The sequence below is a fragment of the Protopterus annectens genome, chromosome 7.part0, assembly GCF_019279795.1.
Source record: "Protopterus annectens isolate FY-2018-M chromosome 7.part0, PAN1.0, whole genome shotgun sequence".
NCBI classification, from domain to species: Eukaryota; Metazoa; Chordata; order Ceratodontiformes; family Protopteridae; genus Protopterus; species Protopterus annectens.
In genome coordinates, this window is record NC_056739.1 from 974,611,453 (window position 1) to 974,634,075 (window position 22,623).

Consider the following 22,623-nt stretch of genomic DNA (forward strand, 5'->3'; position numbering starts at 1 on the left):
GTCACAATGGCAAAAAACAAGGTATCAAAGAAATTCTATCAGGCTCTGAAAGATTGACTCAAGCAAACAGCGCAAAAGAAGCTTGATCAAGATTGCATGGCAACAACAAAAAGTTAAAGAAAACAAAAGACAACATTCATAAGGGACACCAACAACAATTTGCTTTTCTAATCCAGGGGACATCAAGAACAGACAGGAGTACTTCATTCAGAAGCTTCTTGAAGAAAAGCCCCACAAAAGCCTCATGCACAGCTAAAACAAAAAAGGAAAGAGAACCCACACTTAAAGAAATACAGTAAGGAAATAAACTAAGGGAAAGTGTCAGGCTCAGATGAAGTCACAACAGATACAAACAAGGTGTTGCATAAGTTAGGGGATAAATGATTCCTGAGCGTACTGATTGTGGTATGGACAGAAAGGGAGACTGAGACTTGGAGAAAGTATATGACAGGGTCCCAAGAAAGTTGACTTGGGCAGTTCTGTGATGGTTCAAAGTCCAAGAAACACTGGCATTGTTACTATAGGCTATACACAAGGACCTAATATCACATGTATGAACAGTGTGTGGACTCACAGGTAGATTTCTCAGTGGAAATGGGTGTGCACCAGAGTTTGGCTCTTAGCCTGCTCCTACTACATCAGGTCAGAGAGGACAGATCAATAAGGCTGCTCTCAGCAGACAATACAGTACTGCAAGCAGACTCTGAACAGGAACATCAACAAATGATAGAGGACTGTAATTCGAAGCTGAAGGCATATGTAATGAAACGGAGTGCAAACAAGCAACGGTCAAGGCAGCAAGATGGAGAAATGAGAAGTTGAAAAATGACGCAGAAGGGAAAATTGTGGGACAGGCTAACAGCTGTAAGCATCTATGAGGTGTGGATGAAGAAAAATGAAGTCTGAATTAGGATATCAAAGCTACAATCAAAAGTGCTGTACCCAACTGGCACAAATTGTCATGGGTAATGTGTGAAAGAAGAATGCCAAAGAAGTTGAAGGGTTAGGCATATAAAACAGTGATATAACCAGTGCTCCTGTACTGCACAGAAACCTGGGCAGTGAAAGCAATGCAGTTGTGGAAACAAAGTGATGGAAATTAAGTGCCTGAGATAGGCATTAGGATGCATGCTGCATGACAGAGGCAGAAACTGGGACATAACAGCAGAAGTCAAAGTGTCCCCAGCTGCAGAAAAGGTCAAGAAGAACAGATGGATACTTCAGTCACATGCAGGAAAGAAGAAGACAATCTTGTCACAGCAGATTTGGGAGAAACTAGAATAAGGTGAGAGAAGATGAGGACATCCATCCAAGAGAAGACGGGACTACATGAGAGACATGACAGTTAGTCATGTCTGTCAAAATAAGACAGTGTCTTTGAATCAAAAGTGGCAACAGTTCACAAACGCTCCAAACTGATGCAAAAATGAGAAAAGGGAGCTGGTTAATGAGGATTAGCATTAGTACAGATGAGGAAAATGAATGTTTAATAAAGTTACTAAGATTTGATTTATGGCTGCATTTCATATAAAGGTAGGGTTACCTTGTAGGAGCACCCTGTCTGTAAGACAAGGAATGGATTATCAATACACAAGGCCTGAAGTTCACAAATCAATTTTGAAGAATTAGTGGCTACCTGGTTTTACAGATGAGAAAGTTTAAGACTCCTCTGGATGTTTGCTCTAAAGGGGCAAAGTCACCTTCCCCAAAACAAAATAGAGATCATCCAGTGGAAAAGGCTCCTGTAAGTGGAAGCCTGAAAAGAAAGAACCTACAAACTTTTATGGATGCTCAATAAAGAGTTTATGGAAACTCTGCTGGAAATTAGAGATAATCAAATGGACTCTGAAGCATGGCTCAATACGCAGTCAAAAATGTATGCAAAGCAGAAAGCAAAAAAGGGATTCATCCCTTATTCCAGGACCAGTTCTGGAAAATGCATCAAATTGCTTCTATATGTTTTCCTGGTACTGGGCTTCTGGGAAGAAATAGTTTACCATGACAGGATGGCCCAGGTTGCTATCTCCCTGGCCATCACAAAAATGGGTCAAGCAGTTATCGTGAGGCTATATGTCTAAGTGAGGTTTGCCAAACAGCTGGATTCTGAACAATTACAGTCTGAAAGGCTTCTCTAAGAGGTAAGACCAGATCAAGATGAACCAAATTTGTCATGGCCAGACCAGGGATACAATAATGACCTTGACTTTGCTCAACTTCTTATTCTGTATATACCTGGGAAATGGTGAAAAAAGCATAAAGGAGACCTGAAGGTAACTCCAGAATTAAGGTTATCCTGGCCTCTGCCCCAAATGGACAATTAGGGAAAATATGTTGTAGCATTTAATACTGGCCAGGGAAGCAAACAGGTTGCAGTCAACCTTTTTCTATGAGAGAAAAAGAAATTTCACTACCATCCACATGAGGGACAAATCCTACAAAATCAATAGGCATCTGCTGAGCTTGTCTGTCAGGCAGCTGTCTTTTCTATGAATAGGAGCACCTACCAGAAAGTGACCCATAGACATAGCCCATTCCCATAACATCAATGCTCCTCTCCCTGCTTGTTGAACTATCAAACTACTACCACATTTTAGCAATGAATGGCACTTGCGCCTTGAGAAACGGAATACTGAAATTCCTGCAGGGTAAGAATTACTGCTTTCATCTCCAGGATGCTGACATGCAGATTGGCCTACATCCAAAGCCAATCGTGTTGGAACACCCACCCAACTTGATAATGTCTCCATTCCAAGGCTGAGGCATCCATGGTGCTAGTCGCTTCAGAAGGTTGAGAATTTGGACAAGGCTGCCTAGAGAAAGATTTGAGTTGGCAAGCCACCATCCTAGGTGCGGCTGTCATGCTTCGAAATTTGGGTATTGTCTAATGTAAGATCAAGGTTCTGGTTCCACTGAGTCCTCAACAGCCATCTGAGGACCATCACAAGATACCTTGCAAAGAGTAAATGAAATGCCATGGCCACCAGGAGCCCCAGTGTCTTGAGGCTTGTGATATCCAACATAGATGTGGCTTGGTAACTCTTGGTTACTACTTTTAAACTTGAGAGGAACCCTTTGTGGTGGAAGACTGGTTTTGCAAGATTTACTGTTCTCCAAATGATCTTGAATTGTTGATGGGGAAAATTCAAAGCTGTTATTAACTTCTCGATTGTTGGAATGGCGAAGATTTGGTCATTAAAGGTATTATAAAAACGTTTACATCCTACAGCTGTTGGTTCACTTCAACCCCAGACAAACATTCTGTGGACACCCTTGGGACAGGATGAAGACTGAAAGGAAGGGTCCAAAAGTGACAATAACTAGCTCCTACACAGAAGTAAATGTACCTCTCAACTTTCTGGTGATCTTGTCATGCAGGTATGCATCTTAAACAGCCAAATAGTACATCCAATTTATTTTTGGAAAACAAGTTAGAACTGACCAACCATGGCAATCTGGATCATTAGCTTTGGTACAAACTGATTTAGGCTATGTAAGTCTAAAATGGGATTGAAGTCCATGGCTTCTTCTGGAAACAAGAAAAAATATGGAGCAGAAACAAGACCCTGTCTGTTCTGAGACTTTCTGGATGTTTGTTGTTTGGAGAAAAATTTGGTAACTGAAATAGGTCGTCCTCTTCTGACAGTGGGGGAACCGGCATGTGGATGGGAAGAGGAGAAGGGGAGTATGTAAACTTTAAGCATTATGCTCAAGATCCTCCTGTTGCATGGAATGGCCTCTCACCCTGTAAGTGAAAGAGTAGATTGCTCCGATATGCCTCCAGAGAAGTGCAGTTGGGTGAGGTCTCAGGGAGACTGTCACTCTCATTTCCAGTTGGCCACTGCAAAATCCCTGGTTATGTTGAGAATTTCTGCTGTTTGAATGGTGTCCTTCATGGAAACCACCATCATGATCCTGCTGGTTCTTTGGATGTTGGCTTTACCGCTGTTGGCTATGCTAAACCTACTTCTAACACAGGCTCCACTGAGCCCCACAGAAGGGACAATGTGTAGTCATAAACTTTATGCCAATAGCTATAAGAGTTTTTCTCTTACTTTTTGCTGTCTTCCAGATTTGCTTCAACCTGCAGTCAGAAAAGATCAAAGCCACTGAATGTGGTATAAAGGAAAGACATATTGAAATCCATAATGCAGAACTGAGTATGACAGTATATTATTACTCTGGCACACTGCACCCACTGCACTCTCCAGTGTATTATTTTCAATGCATATGGGTAGTGTACCTACCCAAATGAGGAGTTTCATATGCAGCTCATTGTCAAGTACATTCTCTAGTGTATTGAACATTTTTTCAATAATAGTGTGCTGAAACCTCAACATAAGTGACTGGTAGCCAGATTTTAGTGTAGATAGCACACAGACTCATATCCCAAAGTAGTCCATCTGCTTTGAGTCACTTTCTGGCAATAAAGTTCATTAGTGGATTCTGTATCCAGGAATCCTGGCCCTTGGGTTGGTATAGGATTCTGTCTGGCCTCCTGGGAAATGCAGTCACCATGTCTGGTTCCTTAAAACACTTCTGTCATCCAAAAGAGGGACCACCAAGGAAAGCAGGGAGAGAGAGAGATCTGAAAGTCTCCTGCATTACTTTTTCTGAAGTGGATGTAGAAGATTTTTGGCCACCCTCATCTCCTGGATTTACTGTAAAATTTCCCCAAACATAGTGGTTGCACAGGTGAGGGGGAGACACAGATGCAGGGGAATCAACCTCACCAACTCTGTTTATATACAGCTCTGGAGACTCCAAAGGAACATTAGCATGCTTCCTCTCATGTGGTCTTTCGACATGCATCTCAACAAGGAATGATCCAAGGAGGATAACTCAGAGGTGCAGTAGAGTTCAAATTCCTCAAACCCTTCTGCCAGAATCTTCAATCCCTCTCCCCTCCCCAAAACTCAAGTGCCAAGGAGTCTCCTCAGACATAAAATGGGGAATAGTCTCTGGAAAAAGCTAATAGTGACGGTAACTACTGGGGAAGTCTAGGCACAAAGGATTGCAACACTGAAACCAAGATGAGTTCCAATGCATACATCAGCACCAATGGTCCTAGCATTGAGAGTTCAGCACTGACCTACACAGATGCCAAAGTCGATCCAGCATCAGGCCCAGCACTGAGTCCTCCAGTGCTGATAGACACTAAAGACCTTAAGACTAAGGCAAAGAACTCCAGCTTTGAGAATGGAACCGATGCAATTGATGCTGGCCTCTTTGTCAAGTCTTCAGTCTCACGACGATCACCCAGAGTCAAAACCAAAAGCAACAACATCAGATTCATGAGCACCGATGACAGCACTAAGGAAGGCACAAGCCTTGTCTGAACTGAGGCCTACAAGTATCCTGCTGGCCTCAAGCTCAAAGTCAGAGGTGGGACCAATGAGGAAGTCAGTAGAGAAGAGGGGAAGGTGAAAATATAACTGTGCAATACAAAAGAATGAGAAAGGATGAGCACCAAATCCCTCTGCACTTACAACACAGTCTTGGTGATATACATGTAAATAATATCTAAAAAACAGACTTGCGGTAGGACACAGCATAAACATCTGCTACAAGGGGGCCTAAGAAGAGCATTTCAAGGAAGGTCCACTTCAAAGAAAGAAGAAATGTTGCCTCTCTGGAGAGAATCCATTCTGTAGCCAATAAGAAGACAAGTTCTCACAATTTGTACAGAAAACATCCAAATCCCTGTCTCAGTGGATGACTCCGCTTCCTTTCTTCTAGGCACTTTAGGGCAAGGATTTAGTCTTTGTTAGCCAACCAAAGTAGAAGGTAACTTGTCCATGCCCCCATCCCAAGAGTACACCTTTAAAATCAGCTCATTATTTAATCCATACATTTTGTTATCAAACTTGCTGAAAATCTTGCAATCATATTTAACATGCATGTCCTATGGATTCAAAGGATTTGCAATTTCTGGACCCATAAGCCTTGCCCATACTGTAGTCAGACCAACACTAATCCAAGGAAGAGTAAAAATAACCAAATGCAAGTGCACACTTGAACTAATGTGCCACAAGTCAGTAGTAACACTAACAATGCCAAACATCATAAGACACTCTCTAACCCTTAATGCTTTACAGACAAAAAAACTGGCAACCATCTAAGCAAGAACAATAAAGGGTATGAAAGCTGTAACCCCAGGGGATGAACCAGTAGAATAGCAAAAAAAAAAGGAATTCTGTCACCAAAATGAGGCTGAGAGATGTGAAGTACTTGCTCGATGAAGAGAATGATCAAAAACAAAGTAAAATAAACTAGGCGCTCAGACATACTAAGAAATGGTAAAAATAAACGTCTGGAGCCATTTTGTCTTGAAAGTACCATAAGCAGGAAATGAGATCTGGAGGAAAATAGTGGACTGCGAGGACTTACATATAAAGGGGAGGAGCTAAAATGCAGGGACATTTTGCTGGTGTACAACAGATTGAAAGTTGGAATTTCTGTCCTAGGGGTTGAGAAGGATGAACTAGACCAAGTCCAATGTATCCCTATCTTCTGAGGGTATACTAGATGAAATATTTGAGACCTAGCTACTTTAGTTGGTTCCCTGAAACAAATAATGGCAGTACTATACAAGGAGCTGATCTGAAAATGTTTTGGGTATTTCTAATACTGTTGGATTTCCCATAATGGGTATAATTCAAATGATGATTCTTCCCTTAATTTTACATATATCACAGGTTTTGCCAAGTTTTCCTCTAGACTATATATATATATATATATATATATATATATATATATATATATATATATATATATGTATATAGGCATTGCAGATTTTTATAGGGAAAGAGGAGAAAACCTGGGTAGCCTGGAACAGACTAGGAATAACTTTAAATTAAAGTGGAATAGGTGTTCCACACATGGAGTTGCACGGATGAGCTGCTGCATGTAAATTTTTCTACAATATAATTACACACCAACATGAGGACCACTGGAAGATACAGTATCTCATTGAATTTGAGGGTAGTATGAAACTATTCATGTCAGGAGAGTACCTCATCCATTTGTTCTTGGGTGGATTTGGAAACCGAATGCGATTCTTACTATAACCACAAACACAAGAGTAGTTGGAGGATTTGCTGATGATCTGTATGTCAAGGTACTGGGAGTGACAACTATAGTACTTATATAGTAAGGGGCCTCTACTCACATGGGGTCAATTTATAAAACAGTATGGCCTTTGTGAAAGCAAATTTATAAAGTATACACGCATTACAAATTTATTTTCAAATATGAAGTGGCAGACAGTACTGGAGAAGGACAGGCCCTTGTTACTGCAACAGTTTCCTGATGACAGAGATCCTTCCCCACAGTTCAAAATTTATATTTAATAGCACCTATACATTACTGTTAGACATACACATAAAAGCATTAGATAAAGTAGCACCCTTCTTGCAAAACAGCTTTAGATAGGCAAATTCTACCAGAGGCATGGGACAGGGCTATAAGTTACTTGTAATATGCAATGAGGTCAAGGAATTGCAGTGTTTACACAGATACCTCTACACGCTTGATAATTCAGCCAGAATGTATCTTGGTGTATACACATCTTGTTGAGAGCTGTACAAAAGGTTTAATGTGAGACTGATGTATTTTTGGGCGTGTCATAAGTGCAGTAACTTCAGAAGACATGTACAAGTGATATGTGATAAGTTAACCATGTAAGTTCAAGTTCGGCTCCTCAGTATTTCTGATATTAACTTCAGGGAAAAAAACGTTGAACAGTGGACCAAGGACACAATCCAAATCCAAAATGAGAATAAAACAAATGTCCAAGTTGGCTGAAACAGCTTTTATTAATATATAACTTAAAATAATAAAACTCAGTAAGCGCATTCACAGTCTCCCCGCTTCCTCAGACCATACAGTGAATTACGCTGGATAATAGACTTTAGAGTTAACTGTAGCCCTGGTCTTAATGACCATGTCTCTTTAAAATGGCTCTTAAGAAAAGACCACTGTTCCACTGATTTTATAGGTCTTTTTATTAGCTGTGTTCACTGTTTTGTTTTTTGATTGGTTTATGCTTCTTTTTAAAGTCTCTCCTAGTATTGTATGTTTTGTGTTTATGGTCTGAGGAAGCGGGGAGACCACGAAAGCACTTACCAAGTTTTATTATTTTTATTATTTTAAGTTATATATTAATAAAAGCTGTTTTCGCCAACTTGGACATTTGTTTAATTCTGATATTAACTTCAGCTTGGGAATGGAGTCTGAATGATAGCACTCTGTGACATTTAACTCTGATGGCTAAATAAAAAAAAAGGCAATGACAAAAACTGGACAGTCGTACATCTTACCACAAAGAAAGATTTGGTGAGGTTAATGAAACCAGGCTTACTCACCAGCGTCTGTTATTGAAAATAAATGCCTTATTACTATGGATGCTCTGGATATTAGAACTTTGGAATAACCAACCAAACTACTCAGATTTATGAAGACTGTAATTTGTCAGCTAATACTCTACCCCCTTTCAAGTATTTTACCAATGGAAATTGTTTCTAGTATGAACATTAGTATATGTTGATTTTTATAGTTTTCTACTTTCACACTTTGACAGGTACAATGCCCACTCTTTGCTTGAATTGTTACACTGGTTGTTACATGTGATATTTTGTTTAACATGATAATGTTTAATTATTTTCTGTTATAAATTGCAAATACAAGTTAATACAATGCATTGTTTATGACTGTTAAAAGGTATTGTAGCAAAGTCTGGCAAAAAGAAAGAACTACAATATGAACATGTATATGAAAATTGTGTATAAACACGAGATAAATTCAGATAATCTCATTTAAAATGACATAGGTTATAATTATACACAAGTAAAAACCCCAGACATCTTAAATGGTTTAACAACTTTAATAAGAAAGACAAACCTCAAGATGAAGAATAAAGTAGCAAAAACAGTGTACATGGCTTAGTACCAGAGATTATTTGGGTCTAGGTTGCAAGGGAAGAAGCGCAAATATCACTTTCATAAACTAAAGAATACAAAATGCCATTCATACAATCCTGTCATGCAGAAATTTGTTGTTTGGGGGAAAGCCCCTCACACCTCCTATACCAGGGGCTTTACCAACATTGACATACTTGCTTAAATACAATCAATTTTTTGGTCATGGCACCCTGTGGAAAAAATAATTTCTGTTCTCATTCGCAGTCACAGAAGTATATTTTTTGCAGTCATCCAAAAGACGATGAACTCTGCACATCAATTTGCTGGACTAATACCCTACTCCAAGAACCTTCTAGATTTATTATGGCAGCAGCTAGCTATCATAATGGAGCACCTCCAAATCAGGTTTAGCTGGATACCAGTTATGTCTGCTTAGCAGCAGAACCTTTATTCTTAAGAACGTGCACCAACTACTGGCGTTAATATCCAAGACAATACAGATATGTAAGGAGTGGGAGGGGGAGAAAAGAAAAGAATGAAATGGGATTATAACACATTATTCTGTTGCATGTTTCCTTGGCAACTGGGTGAATGAACTGTCAACTGTAGACCCTCTTTGAAACAAAACCCAACCACAACAGGCAAGGATAATTAAATTTTTACATATTTATCTTGACAGCTAAAATTATACACTTAGAACACAATATTTGGTGCTTCAACAGTCCAGGCATAAAGTAAAGCATTGAGATTCATGCAAATGTCAACTGCTATAAATCTTGTCCTCAGATCTTAAGGGCAAGCATGGAAAATGCTGCTTACATGGTAATGTAACACTGAATATCAACAAGGAAGTGGACGCACTTAAATAAACCCTCTCTTTTAACTGCAATATCTATTTTCTCAGTTAGGAATGCCAGCGTTTCTTCTTATACAAAATAATGAGTACATTTTAATTAATTTCTTCACTTCATGCAAACAAAAATATTAAAACGGTTAATTTAAACATGTATCTACATACTAAACATTTATTCTGAAATTTTAAGATATAATCTGCTTACCAATGTTTTCCAGGGACAAAACTTGACCATCTTTATTTAGACATGGTGCAGGTGATGGAAATCCTTTCAGCTTTAGGAATAACATAACTTCTGTCTGCACTTCTAACATTTCAGCATTTTTTTGACTGTCATAAGCATTTGATATTCGGAGCACATAGTCAGTAACAAGATCATCAGATTCTTCACTTCTCTGTACTTTAACATAAAAATTTTGATCACCATAACTGGGCAGAGATCGGATCTCAGATACGCGTAGTCCAAAAACCTTTTCAACTAATAGCGTAGCTTGCATATCATTAAGGGTAGGCTTTGACAGTGCATTATCATGTCCATCACAATCCATTGAATGCGGAAAGAATGTACCTAAATTGTGGAATTATGGCAAAGATAAAATTATGCATTTTTGGTTTCACATCAGAAAGCAACACTGGACAGTCAGAGAAAGTACATGACATATAATGCAAGCAAACTTTTTAAACAAAATAAATCAAAGACAACTGACATACATGTTTCATACACTATTTTAAAAACATGCAACAAAAAAAGAGTTAAAGGTCAAATCCATAGCCATGGTCATGTTTGTCTCACTTAATGCATACCAGTCTTCATTTTTTCCTGCAAGGACAAATCCCTTACTCCTGGTAATGTCCTTTGTTTTTCTGGCAGTTGGGACAGACAGCTAAGGCAGTAAGCTATAGTTCCTGTGGTACAGGGTTTGATTACCTCAGCCTTCATTTGTTTACCGTGTGATGCTTCAGCAAGTCAGTTAACCAGACAGCCAGACTCCCAGGCTGCCCCTGAAAAGGGATCATGTCCAGTGGGCCTACCTGGTTAAAAAAAGGTACTACAGTTGTAACAGTAAAAGCACTATGCATGAGCCCTGAATCTTTGAAAATAAAGTTTGATTTAAAGACAACAGCAGCAAATTATGAACCTTGCTATTACCATGACAAATGTATTTATAAGCAGCAAGTGCTAACGCACCCCGCATACCCCTGCTAATTCATTAACTCATGTTCAAGGTATCTGTAAGTAATGGACATAATCCGCGGTGTTAAACCACTGGCATTCAGTCCATATAACATTTTTTTATTAAACCCTCTCTATTGTGAGGATCACTATTGCATACCTCAGAATTACAATGGGAATTTCTATTCCTGCTATTTTATGATCATGAAGAGTTTCTGGCCTGGAGATAATAAAGGTCTGGCAGTGGCACTACCTAGTAACCTGCACACATCTGCAAAGCTGAAGTTGAAAAGGGTACACCTAAAACAGAATGATTAGTCATCATATGAGAAGAGGTGGGGACCATGACACAAAGCAGGTCCTCTTCCACCATTTCCCTTCTACTAAACCTTATAATTCCACCCCAATGTTCACCAATAAATCTATATCAAAGTCTAAATCTACTGCTGCATAGCATGGTGGATCTTATCAAATAAAGTGTCAGAGTGTAAATACTGCATTTCTGTGTAAAGAGCATAAATGGAACTGCTATTATATATAAAAGGTATTTTAAACATATAAGGTAAATAAATAAATATGTTTAACAGAGAAAAAAATGGTTGTATTAGCTAGAGAACTGTCGATAACACTTAAAGTTTGAGATGAGAACGAACTATTGCTTTTTCAAGATACACTAATGATTATTAAGCTATGGTATATTCGTTTAGTAAACTAGCGCTGACTGGAAAGAACTAATCATATATGAATAACAATTAATTTACTTCTGAAATGATAATTGTTTCATATCTGTGTGTGCTCTTCTGCATTTCTGCCTGAGATTCTACTAAACAGTTTTATAAAACTGCACCAAATGCCTTAGTACTTAACGTGTTTCGTAAAACTTTAAGACATGTCAGACTGACTTTTTTCTTCCACACCCTTAATACCAAATTTTGATACCTGTGAATTTAGCTCAAATGAAACTTTCAATAATTCCATTCAAAAAAGAAGGAACATTTATGAAAAGAAGAGTGATAAATCAGCTAAAGCACACGTTTTGTGTTAGGTATGGACAGCTGAAGTCTAGTAGCTTATAAGAACACCATCCACAACATATGACAGAGTAAAACACAGGACGATTTTTAGCAGCATTTATAGAATAATACAAATGGAAACAGCAAATACAAGCTCTACATAAAATAACTAAGAAGTCACAATTTCTCTTAATGATGCTGTCATTGATGGAATTTAACACTGATATTTAAAACTGATAATAAGTACAAAAACATTTCTAATACAGTCATTTTTAAATGTGTACACTTAGTTATCAAGTTAAGTTGTTAGAATAATATTTACTGCATTGTGTAATAGTAATATGACATGCTTCTGTGACTAATGCACATTTTTGAAAGTAAATTGTCATGGATTAGATTAGCACTGGCTATGAATGGCTCTATTTTAGTTTACATTTGATAAACTTATAATTAGAGTTATATATTGCACTTTACCATGGAAAGTGAAATTCCGTTGTGGAAGGTAATTAAAGCTGGCTTCATATCATCACATTATTTCATCCATCTTAGCCTCGCTCTATGGCACCGAAGGAGAGAGCCTTTGCTGTGACCTAGGCAACCAGAGTTTGATTTGTAGCCACAGCAGTAGAGAAGTCAGGCAAGAAGGAAGGAGTAGGAAGAGACATTCTGGAAGCATATAGGGAAGTGTGATTTTTTTCTGAGATCAAGGAAAGCAATTCCCATGGATGAAGAGAGGGAATCAGTGCAAACAGCCCACTGCACATCCCCACATCAGCTCCACAAGCTGGACATCCATGGGAGATGGTTTGTAGGGCTAAAGCAGAAAACCCTCAAACCACCCATTATGGCTATCTACACGATGTCCCTCCTAACTGACCCTCATCCCAGTGATGAGGAACAAATGGGCCAATTGACTGAGGGGGGATTGATGATCAACAGGCAGTGGAGGCAAAGAACACACAAAAAAATGTACATCTTCCATTCTTTCATAATATAGTAGAGATATTTTCTGAAGTGTTTATCAAAAATGTTACAAATGGTGAAATTCATTTTATCGTGAATTTTAGTTTGCAGAGATGACAGCAAATCAGGTATCATAACAGGAAGCATTAATGGCAAGTTATTTCTGCATACTTGAGTAATAGTGAATTAGAAATACCATACATTTCCTAAACCTGAAAGTGTTTTTTTTAAGTAAATTATACATATCTATCTATTTATCTGTCTATATGTGGTTCCCATTCATCTTACTAAACATACATTTGTTTGAGAAAGTGAACTGCACATTTGTTTGTGTGAATGTCCGTTCTGCTAATTATCTGTTTTACTGAAAGAGGTAAGTGGGTTTGAATTAGAAGCAGGAATGTGTGGGGGTGTTTTCTGTGTGCATGTGTATGTGTGTTTCCAAATATTTGTGGATTACAATTAGAGAAAGGGATACATTCAGAGTGTGTGTGTGACAATTAGAATAAGGGTTAGGTAAGGGGATACATTTAATGTGTGTGGGGGGGGGGCAGATTTGATCCAGCAGTAGGCAACCTAGGCAGTTGCCTAAGGCCTGAAGGCTGGGGGAGCCAGCTGGCCAGGGGCTTCCACAACATTTAATTTTTAATTAAACAAAAAATAAATGTCTTTTTTAACAGCATTCTTTTTTAAGAGTGCACTCTGCATCTGTGTGTACATTCCTGCTGCTTCTCTGCTTATGTAATGCATGCACATTTAAACTTTCCTGGTGCTTCTTTTCCGCATGTGGAATTCAGACTTGGTTCCTTCAGATAAAACATTCCTTCAGTAGGTCATTCAGTTAACTTGTTCAGGCTAAAACCCTGTAGCTTGATTACAGTAAACTAGAACCTGAATTCTGTACACCAGCTACTAGACTCTTAAAGAGTTGCAGTGCATTTTCAAGGAATTGTGAGTTTCACTGCATTTTCAAGGAATTGTGAGTTTCAAGGGAAGAGAAGTTTACTGTTGCTCATGCCATATCTGTTTTCAATGTGCAACTGTTTTCTTTAGCAAATAGCCATCAGTGTTTGTGCTATAGAATTTGAAAGTAGTTTTAGTAGTACGATAGACAATACACTTGCCTTTGATATAGAAAGCTGTGAGTTCTACACCCATACCATGTACGTGGATTACTGATACTGTGGCATATTTTAAGGGAGGAATGAGGGTGCTGCACTCCTCTTAAGTCTATGCTTCTTTGGATGAAATGCCTAGTAACTACAAACTTGTTGGTTTGTTTGCCATTCCCTATTGCAATGTTACCAGCTTTCCATTTTCTTTTAATGTAACATAACCAATTTATTCTTCATAGGCAGCAAAATATGTAGATGAAACACTGAAATGTAAAGCTGTTTGCTAAAAGCAACATCTTCAATAGTTATCGATCTCTTTAATGTGGAATTATTCAGACGACTTTTACTTCTGCACAGATTGTGCATGTTGACTGATACTGGTGGATTGTAATGACAGAAGTTGGTGTGGCCTTTTATTGTTGAAAGGTTCTGAAATGGATAGTTTTTGTCATTACTGGTTCATGTGTTTTGATTCATTGCTTATTGGAAAAATGTTCAAAACTACAAATTTAAAACACACAACATGCGGTGATGTATATTACAAGGAATGTACTTTAATACAATCAGGAAGGTGAACCAAAGAACATATGCATGTATGCATGGTGCTAAAAATGGATGCAAGGGGACTATGGTTTGAAAATAGCCCTATCAAACTTAAACCACCACTGGCCAGATGCATTTTTTGAATGTAGGGTTCAATGCCATTTCAAGGGCACAGACATTTATTGTTTATGCTATGTCTGTTTTCACTCTGAGACTATTGTTTTGTTTAGCAACTGGCTATTCAGTGTTTGTGCTATAAAATTTGAAATAAACATTTTAAATTAAAGACGAATATCTGTAATCATTGAAGAAGTAAAGAAGAAAACGGCATGCCCAGTGACAAGTTTGAACAGTGTTTATGGTAACTGGGGAGAAACAGCCAAGTAATGGGACACTGGAATGACTCTGAGGGGGCTGCTATGGGGGGAAGTCCATTATCCTGCCTAGGGCCCCATTTGACCATGATATGGCTCTGACTTTAAATAAGAGTGTTGCTTTAAAAGCTGAAGCACTGTTGTATGAGCTACAGATTATTTGCTTACTAAAACAATATTGTATAAAACTACATCTGAGGTAAGCCTATGCACAGTGTCATTTTCCCTTCTTGAAGTAGGACTATGTCCAGAGCAGCAGCTTTACAAAAGAGACAGGATGAAGACTTGGAAGAAATCAAGAGGAAGCCAGAGACTGTATTCTATATCCTGTAACAGGAACAGTTACTGAGAGGCTCCGAGAGACAGATACAGTGAGGGAAAGACAGAGACACAGAGAGAGAGTGAGAGAGAGAGACCAAACGTCTAGCTGAAAGAGAAAATGTCCAATTTTTATGGGATTGTAATGAAGGTACTTGTGAACTTTTTTAAAATAAGAATATTAGTTTTGTAAGAATCTTTTGTTTTTTCTGTTTTTGCAAAATAAACTATGTTGTCCCCCACCCCAAGAGTGGTGTCCTCTGCTGAATACCTCTCAGCCTCTTAAGTGCAAGAAAATCAGGACCAGATTTTAAATATCGCTCTTATAAACTTGGAAAGTTGCTAGAATAAACTGCATTAACATGCATTTTATGAAGGATAAAAAGACTGAAACTCAAATGTATGTCATTTACTTACTTCACTCCTCAAAGATTTACCAGAAAACCAAAACAAAACAAAACAAAAATAAGAGGCAAAAATCTAGACATTCTTCAAAAATCTGGACAGTTGAGAGGTATCTTTTACATCAAAAACACAAAAATGGTGCACAGGATTCTAGAAGAGGCAGACAACTATAAATAAATATCACAAAAGAAGTCCAGCATTCAAAGTATATTTCCCCCACAACGTAAACGTATATATCCCACACACGCACAATCAGACGCGTAGCTAGGATAGGGAGAAGGGGGCAGCTATCCCATTACAAAGTATTATGGAGAATGACCAGCAATTCCCAATCTGTCCTCAGTGCACGGTATTGCACTTGCTGACAGAAATGAAATGCTGTAGCACTCCATATATGGCATAAACTACAGCTGCTGCATGCTGCAAATGTTGCAAAGGTGTTACCAGTTTAAAAGGAGAGAGGAATTGTGTGTGTGTGTGTGTGTGTGTGTGTGTGTGTGTGTGTGTGTGTGTGTGTGTGTGTGTGTGTGTGTGTGTGTGTGTCTGTGTGTATGTGTCAAACAGGAGAACAGCACTGGCAGCAGGAATAGCTAGCCACACCTCTGTATACCAACCATAGCTTTCATAAATAATTATATCATGTGCCAATTAAGTACATTTCAATCACAGTTACGAGAAATTCATCTGCTGATTGCTGATGCATTACTGACTGTTTTATATACATTAGTCAGTTTAGATGCTTGAGCATGTTAGTATTTTATTCTGCAAACAGCCTTAAGTATTGCTTTATGGCTATAAAAGGCATACTCCAGTAGGGATTTCAGCATTCTGACCATATCTAGGAACCAATTCACTCAGCACAGCTGCTCCGGAATTTAATATGATAAAAAAATTAAATGTAGGCATACAATGCAATGCACCCAGATACGGGGGGCAAGTCCCCCCCAACTCATATATAACAATTCAGTGGTCACATCAACATAAAGAAAAGTTAATCCTTGCTAGTGCAGACAGAAAAAACAAATCAGCAGTGATTCTGTATGGAGAACAGCAACAGGGGAATCCAATATTAGTAAGAGGAACTCGACCAGACAAAAACTTGTCCAGTCTGCACTCTAGAATATGGAAAGGAATTGAAGGTACATATTTGTTTTCATATATATGTACAACTGCTCCGTATTTTCAAACAATGTAATGTTGTGATGTCTGGAGCTTTTCTCTTTGGGCATTTCAATGAAATGGGATCCATTCAGTTGGACATTCACAGTATGCAAATGCAAATAAGCAGAAAAGAGAGACAGACTGACATATTGATAGACAAACACTAGAATTTTCAGCATCTGATTCGTTATTTTTATAAACAACCTGTGGTGTTTCTGACAAAGATCAGGAAAGATGTAAAAGCAGGTGGTAAACATTACCACAGTATTAAAATAAGAAAAATCTTACTTGTTCTTGACATTTTGCAAGTGAAATTTAAAGCATTTGCACTCACTAATTAACAACAGATGTCATTATACTATACTTTCAATGTTACCTTTGCAGAAGAAAAATGAATCCACTCTATCCATCTGCGTATTGAACTAAGGGAAAACATTAGTTTGAAAAGCACTACAAACACAACTCAATGATCCACATCCCGGCTGTGTATATGCATTCAGTAGTAATCATTTCTCTGCACACTACTGTTATATACTGTTATGTATGTAGTGCCCTGCATTAAGACCACAGGTCAGATCTAAATTCATAGGTCTAAATTTAGAAGGGCAAAAGGTTATTTGCTTATGGAAACTGATCTGGAAGTTTGATATATCTGCTTCAGATCAGTAAAAGCAAACCATCTACAGCCTGTAACTCTTATGACTGGAAGCATGTGTGACAAGGCAGTTCACTTTCAAAAATGCTGCATTTGCACGTTACTGAAAGTCTCCACTTACAGACCACTCTCATAATACAGTAAACTAAATAGCAGTTGGTGTGTCACTCTGTATGGTTTTATAAACATAATAATGAAAAACAGCCCAGTATATGAACTCTCAAAAACCATATTAACAGAATATAAACATTATATATGGGAAAAAGCCGAAAGAAGAAGAAGAAACATTATTTAAGCAATAACCCTCGCCTGGGTGTGGGTAATGCTGGATTTACCCATGGTTGGTGTGGTTTGGTTACGAGGGTGAAGCCCGAGTGGCCAAACAAAGACAACCGTGGGTAAATCCAGCATTACCCACACCCAGAAGTGGGCTATTGCTATTATATAATGACACTATTTAAGAAAAAAAAAACTTACTTTTCTTAAATAAAGGCATTGTATAATGCCTCCGTGCTGCCCTTCTGCAGCTGTCCGGTATTCTACAGCAGTTCTGATGTACTGCGCATGCGTATGCTTATGCAGTACATCAGAGCTGTGTGTGGAAGCAACGGAGAAAGGAAGATGTTTGTCGCTTTTTAAAAGGTGTCTCACTATGTTAAAAGAGTTTAACATAGTGAGATAAAAGCAATGGAGAAAGGAAGATCTCCGTTCCCTTTTTAAAGCTGTCTCGCTACATAGCGAGATATCTTTAAAAAAGCAACAGAGAAAGGAAGATCTTCATTGCCTTTTTTTTTTAAGATATCTCGCTATGTTAAACTTGTTTAACACATCGAGATTACAGTAACGGAGCTCTTCCGTTCTCCGTTGCTACCAAAAACACAAAACAATCAAGAATTATACTAATAGAAAAAGTCCGGGTGACCGGACCTTTTCCATTAGTATAAGTCGGATTTACAATGGGCATGCTGACCAATCAGCGTGCACGTTTTGGAATATTAATGGGGGGGTCATTGTATAAATATAAATAAAACACCTATTTTGTTACTTATGCTACTATCTCAGTAATTGGTAGAATTAAATGACTATTCATGCTTCAACAGTCTATAGGTTAATATTTAAGTTTGTTTTCTCCTTCTAAAACCATTATAAAATGACTAAATGCACTGATGGACTTTTAAACTTGCTTTTGTAAACATTATAGTCAAGATTCATACAGGTACGGTGCACTTGCACACTATGAAGTGGTACTGGGAGGCACTGAACATGCAGTGCATATGAGTAGCTAGCTATGTTACATGGCACATGAATGAGATGCAAAGCAGTATGCAAGAAAACTCAGACGTGCAGTGAAACTGTGCAAGTAAATACAGCTGTGCAGTGAAACTGTGCAAGTAAATACAGCTGTGCAGTGAGAAGTGTACTAGAGAAATAAAGAGATGATCCTTAGAACAGCCACATACTACACTGCAAGACTGAGCAAACACAGAAAATAGGAATCCAGAGAGAGATCTCTCTCATCATAAAGTAGAGCTTGTTGCAGTTAGGAAGCTCATGTTGCTGTGTCCCTCAGTAGGGTCACAACATGCACCACACACTGCAAAATAACTATATATTATTTGCAGCCACACTGTTATGGTGTCCACATGTTGGATTCATAAAAGGGAAGGAAAAGTGTATAGAGTAAAACAGGAAAATCGGGAACTGCCAGAAGGAGGTTACACAAAAGGACAGCTTATAGGGGTGTGTAGGGAGGAGGAAGCTGGGCTATTTGTTGTTGCAATGTCACACACGTTTCTTATTTAGAGAAAAGTGTAAAAGAGAACAGATTAGGAAAGGGGGTAGGATAGTGTGTGGGCTGAATGGCAGAGAGAAATGGGTGAAAGTGCAAACATTATGATGGGGAGGAATAGACTGGGCAGAGTTTGGGGTGACACATAAAAGAAAGGGGAGCACATATTGCTGGGGATAGGAGCAACTGGCATAATGTCTCACATCCCATCCCAGAAAGACATAACAGGGATCCAACCACATGTGACGGATCGGGTGGCTGTGGTATGGGGCTCACCCTCTCAGAGTGTTCCAATGATAGGGGGTCAGCTATTCTAGCACATCTGCCATCCATTACAGGAGGCTCTTCATCCAGGGGCATATATCTACCCACAACTCTCTCCACTGTAGCCTCCAGCTGTGACTGAACACCTCAATGATGGGCTATAACCACACTCCAGTAAGGTTTTTAAATTTCTCTTTGCTACAGTTCAGGCACTGAATGCCATTTATGCTTAAAAAAAGTCTTCAAGCTAAGCTATGTAACTGACACAACAGTTTGCTAAACTATGTCAAACACTTTTGTTAAACTGGCAGTTAGCACAAAGGATTAAAGCTATGATTTTTTTTAAAGGAGCTGCTTCCTGTACCCCAGGATTTGATTCCCTCGGCCGACATTTGCCTTCTGGGTGACTGAGCAGGTCACTTAGTGCTCTGAGGCAATATGGAAAGTAAGCTAGGTTCCTCAGTGGTCTCCTAAGCCACATTCCTGCTACCTACCTATGAACTTCTAAGTAGCTATATTAGCTTCTTGCAATTACTAACAAAAATCAACAGCTTGTGACATGGTGTGTGTCTGCTTTAAAACTTACTAACACTGCTTGAAGGGACTGGCCAGCTCCTCTGCTACAATGCCAAGCATGTCCCCCCTAGCATCTTATGCCCTGGTAGCTACCCCTTAGTCACTGCTGTAGGAGGGGCAGGACAATCAGACAAAAAAAAAACTCAACAGAAAATTCCAAGGACAGCAAACACTATTTACTTGAAAAGGAAAATTAAAGCCTGTTAGTATTCAGGTTCACATACCACAGTGGTACTACGTTAGTGTAACTGCAGGTTTTAAATGGAACACTCTCCACAATAACTGTTTAGCCAGAAAGCCATGGAAGGCATACATGGGTAAAACTAAATTAAGGATGGTGTAGCTAAGATTCAAATCAAGAAAAATATGTTAAAGATAAAGCAACAGGATTAAGATTTAAACTAGGACAATGCCTTAATGCTCCATGAAGAAAAAAGTTTTTCAATCAGCAACAAAAGCTGAAAATAAGTTATTACAACAATCTGAGATATCTGTGCAGAAACCAGGAAATGAGACATGAAACAAACTGGATGGTCCATCGGAATATATATATATATATATATATATATATATATATATATATATATATATATATATATATATATGGGTCCCCTTTAGTTGACCGAACGACCGACAGGTAAGTTTACGAAACCGAAGGGTGATTTGCCGACAACGGAAAGACCGACAAGGGTAATGTGTGTGCGACTTCGTAAGTGTCGACGGAGTTAGGGCGGTCAGGTAAGTGGCGATATTGTGGGATTTTGGGTTAGGGTGTGGGAAAGGTGAGTGTGTGTTAGTGTCGGAGTTAGGGTTGAAAGGTAAGTGTGTGATAGTGAGGGACTGTAGTTTAGGGATGGGTTAAGTGAGTTAGGTTTAGGGTGCGGGTGGGGTGAGTGGCGCGATTGTGGCAGACTTTATGTTTTGGGTGGGTTAAGTGAGTTAGGGTTAGTGCAGGTTGGTGAAGTGTGCGATAGTAACAGTCTTTAGGTGTAGGGGTAGGTTAAGTGAGTTAGGGTTAGGGTGCAGGTAGGGTGAGTGTGCGATAGTGTCGGACCTTGGGGTTAGTGGGTTAAGTGAGTTAGGGTTAGGGTGTGGGTAGGGTGAGTGTGCGATAGTGTCGGACCTTAGGGTTAGGGTTTGGGTTAGGGCTAGTGGCTATGCTATGTAGTGTAATGTGTTGTTTACGTTCGGTGTGTCGGTGTAATGGTGTTCGGTGTTTTGCGTTGTCGGTTTTTTGTGTTGTCGGTTATCTGCATGTCGGTATTTTAAAGTAGACCCATATATATATATATATATATATATATATATATATATATATATATATATATATACATACACACACACACACACACACACACACACATATATATATATATATATATATCTATATATATATATATATATATATATATATATATATATATATATACACACATATATATATATATATATATATATATATATATATATATATATATATATATATATATATATATATATATATATATATATATATATATATATATATATATATATATATATATATATATAAAATATAGCATGTCTAGCATGTCCAAAGGTCAGTTGTCAATCTCCTCTCCGGTCCAGCTGGTGAATCTGGGAATCTTGAGGCAATGTTACAACTGCCTCATGTAAACAGTCAACCCTCTCCTCCTCCCAACAAATTCCAACACATGTGAGAGATGCAACCATATAGCCAAACTGGAGGCTAAGCTCTCTCAACTCAGTACTGGTGTAACCAGTCAGGAGGAGAAGGAAACCACACTCACTACAATTCCAGTCTCACATAGACTTACCATGACAGCAAACCAAACACATAAACACACAAAAACATACTCGGAGGCTCTAAATAAAAATCTGCCTAAGCAGCAGAGACCTCCAAAGCAGACACCCAAGCAACCGCTACCCCAAAGCAAAACACGTGCAACACATAGCTCACAAAGCCAGTGTGCCGAACAGTCACAGCCCTTAAGGCTAAACAACACACCTGATACACTTGTAATAGGTGACTCTATCATCAGGCACACTGACATCCTGCTCACCAGGCTGAACAAGGAGAAGGTCAGGGTGAGCTGCCTGTCAGGCGCTAGGATCCGCCACATAACACAAGCACTCAGGTCACTCCAAGGCAAGTACAAATATGACTCAGTCATTGTCCATGCTGGTGTGAATGACCTGAGAGGTACCTCCCTGGACTACATGAAAGAGACATAGAGGAGCTCTCTGAGCATGTAGCCCAGGCCGGTATGACCCTGACCTTGAGTAGCATCTTACCCTCACCAAGAATAATGCCACAATATGAAGACAAGATGATCAATTTCAACAATTGGCTTAAGTATTGGTGTCATTCAAAGGGGATCCAATGCCTGTCAGCCTGGGATGACATGCTCGACAAGCCACAATGCTTCGCTAGGGACGGCTTGCACCTGTCACCCCTGGGCTTTCGGATATTGGCAAAGGCTCTTGCTACCCCCATAGTGC

The 22,623-nt window shown here is 38.8% G+C and overlaps 1 protein-coding gene across 1 annotated transcript in view; it reads right to left on the bottom strand.

Moving 5' to 3' along the window:
- The window catches only part of HYKK (hydroxylysine kinase), a 331,090-nt gene that overhangs the window by 210,582 nt on the left and 97,885 nt on the right, over nt 1-22,623 (bottom strand). The window contains exon 2 of the mRNA XM_044077553.1: nt 9,977-10,339. Coding sequence (XP_043933488.1) covers nt 9,977-10,319 — 343 coding nt within the window. The 5' untranslated portion in view covers nt 10,320-10,339. The remainder of the gene's footprint in view (nt 1-9,976; nt 10,340-22,623) is intronic.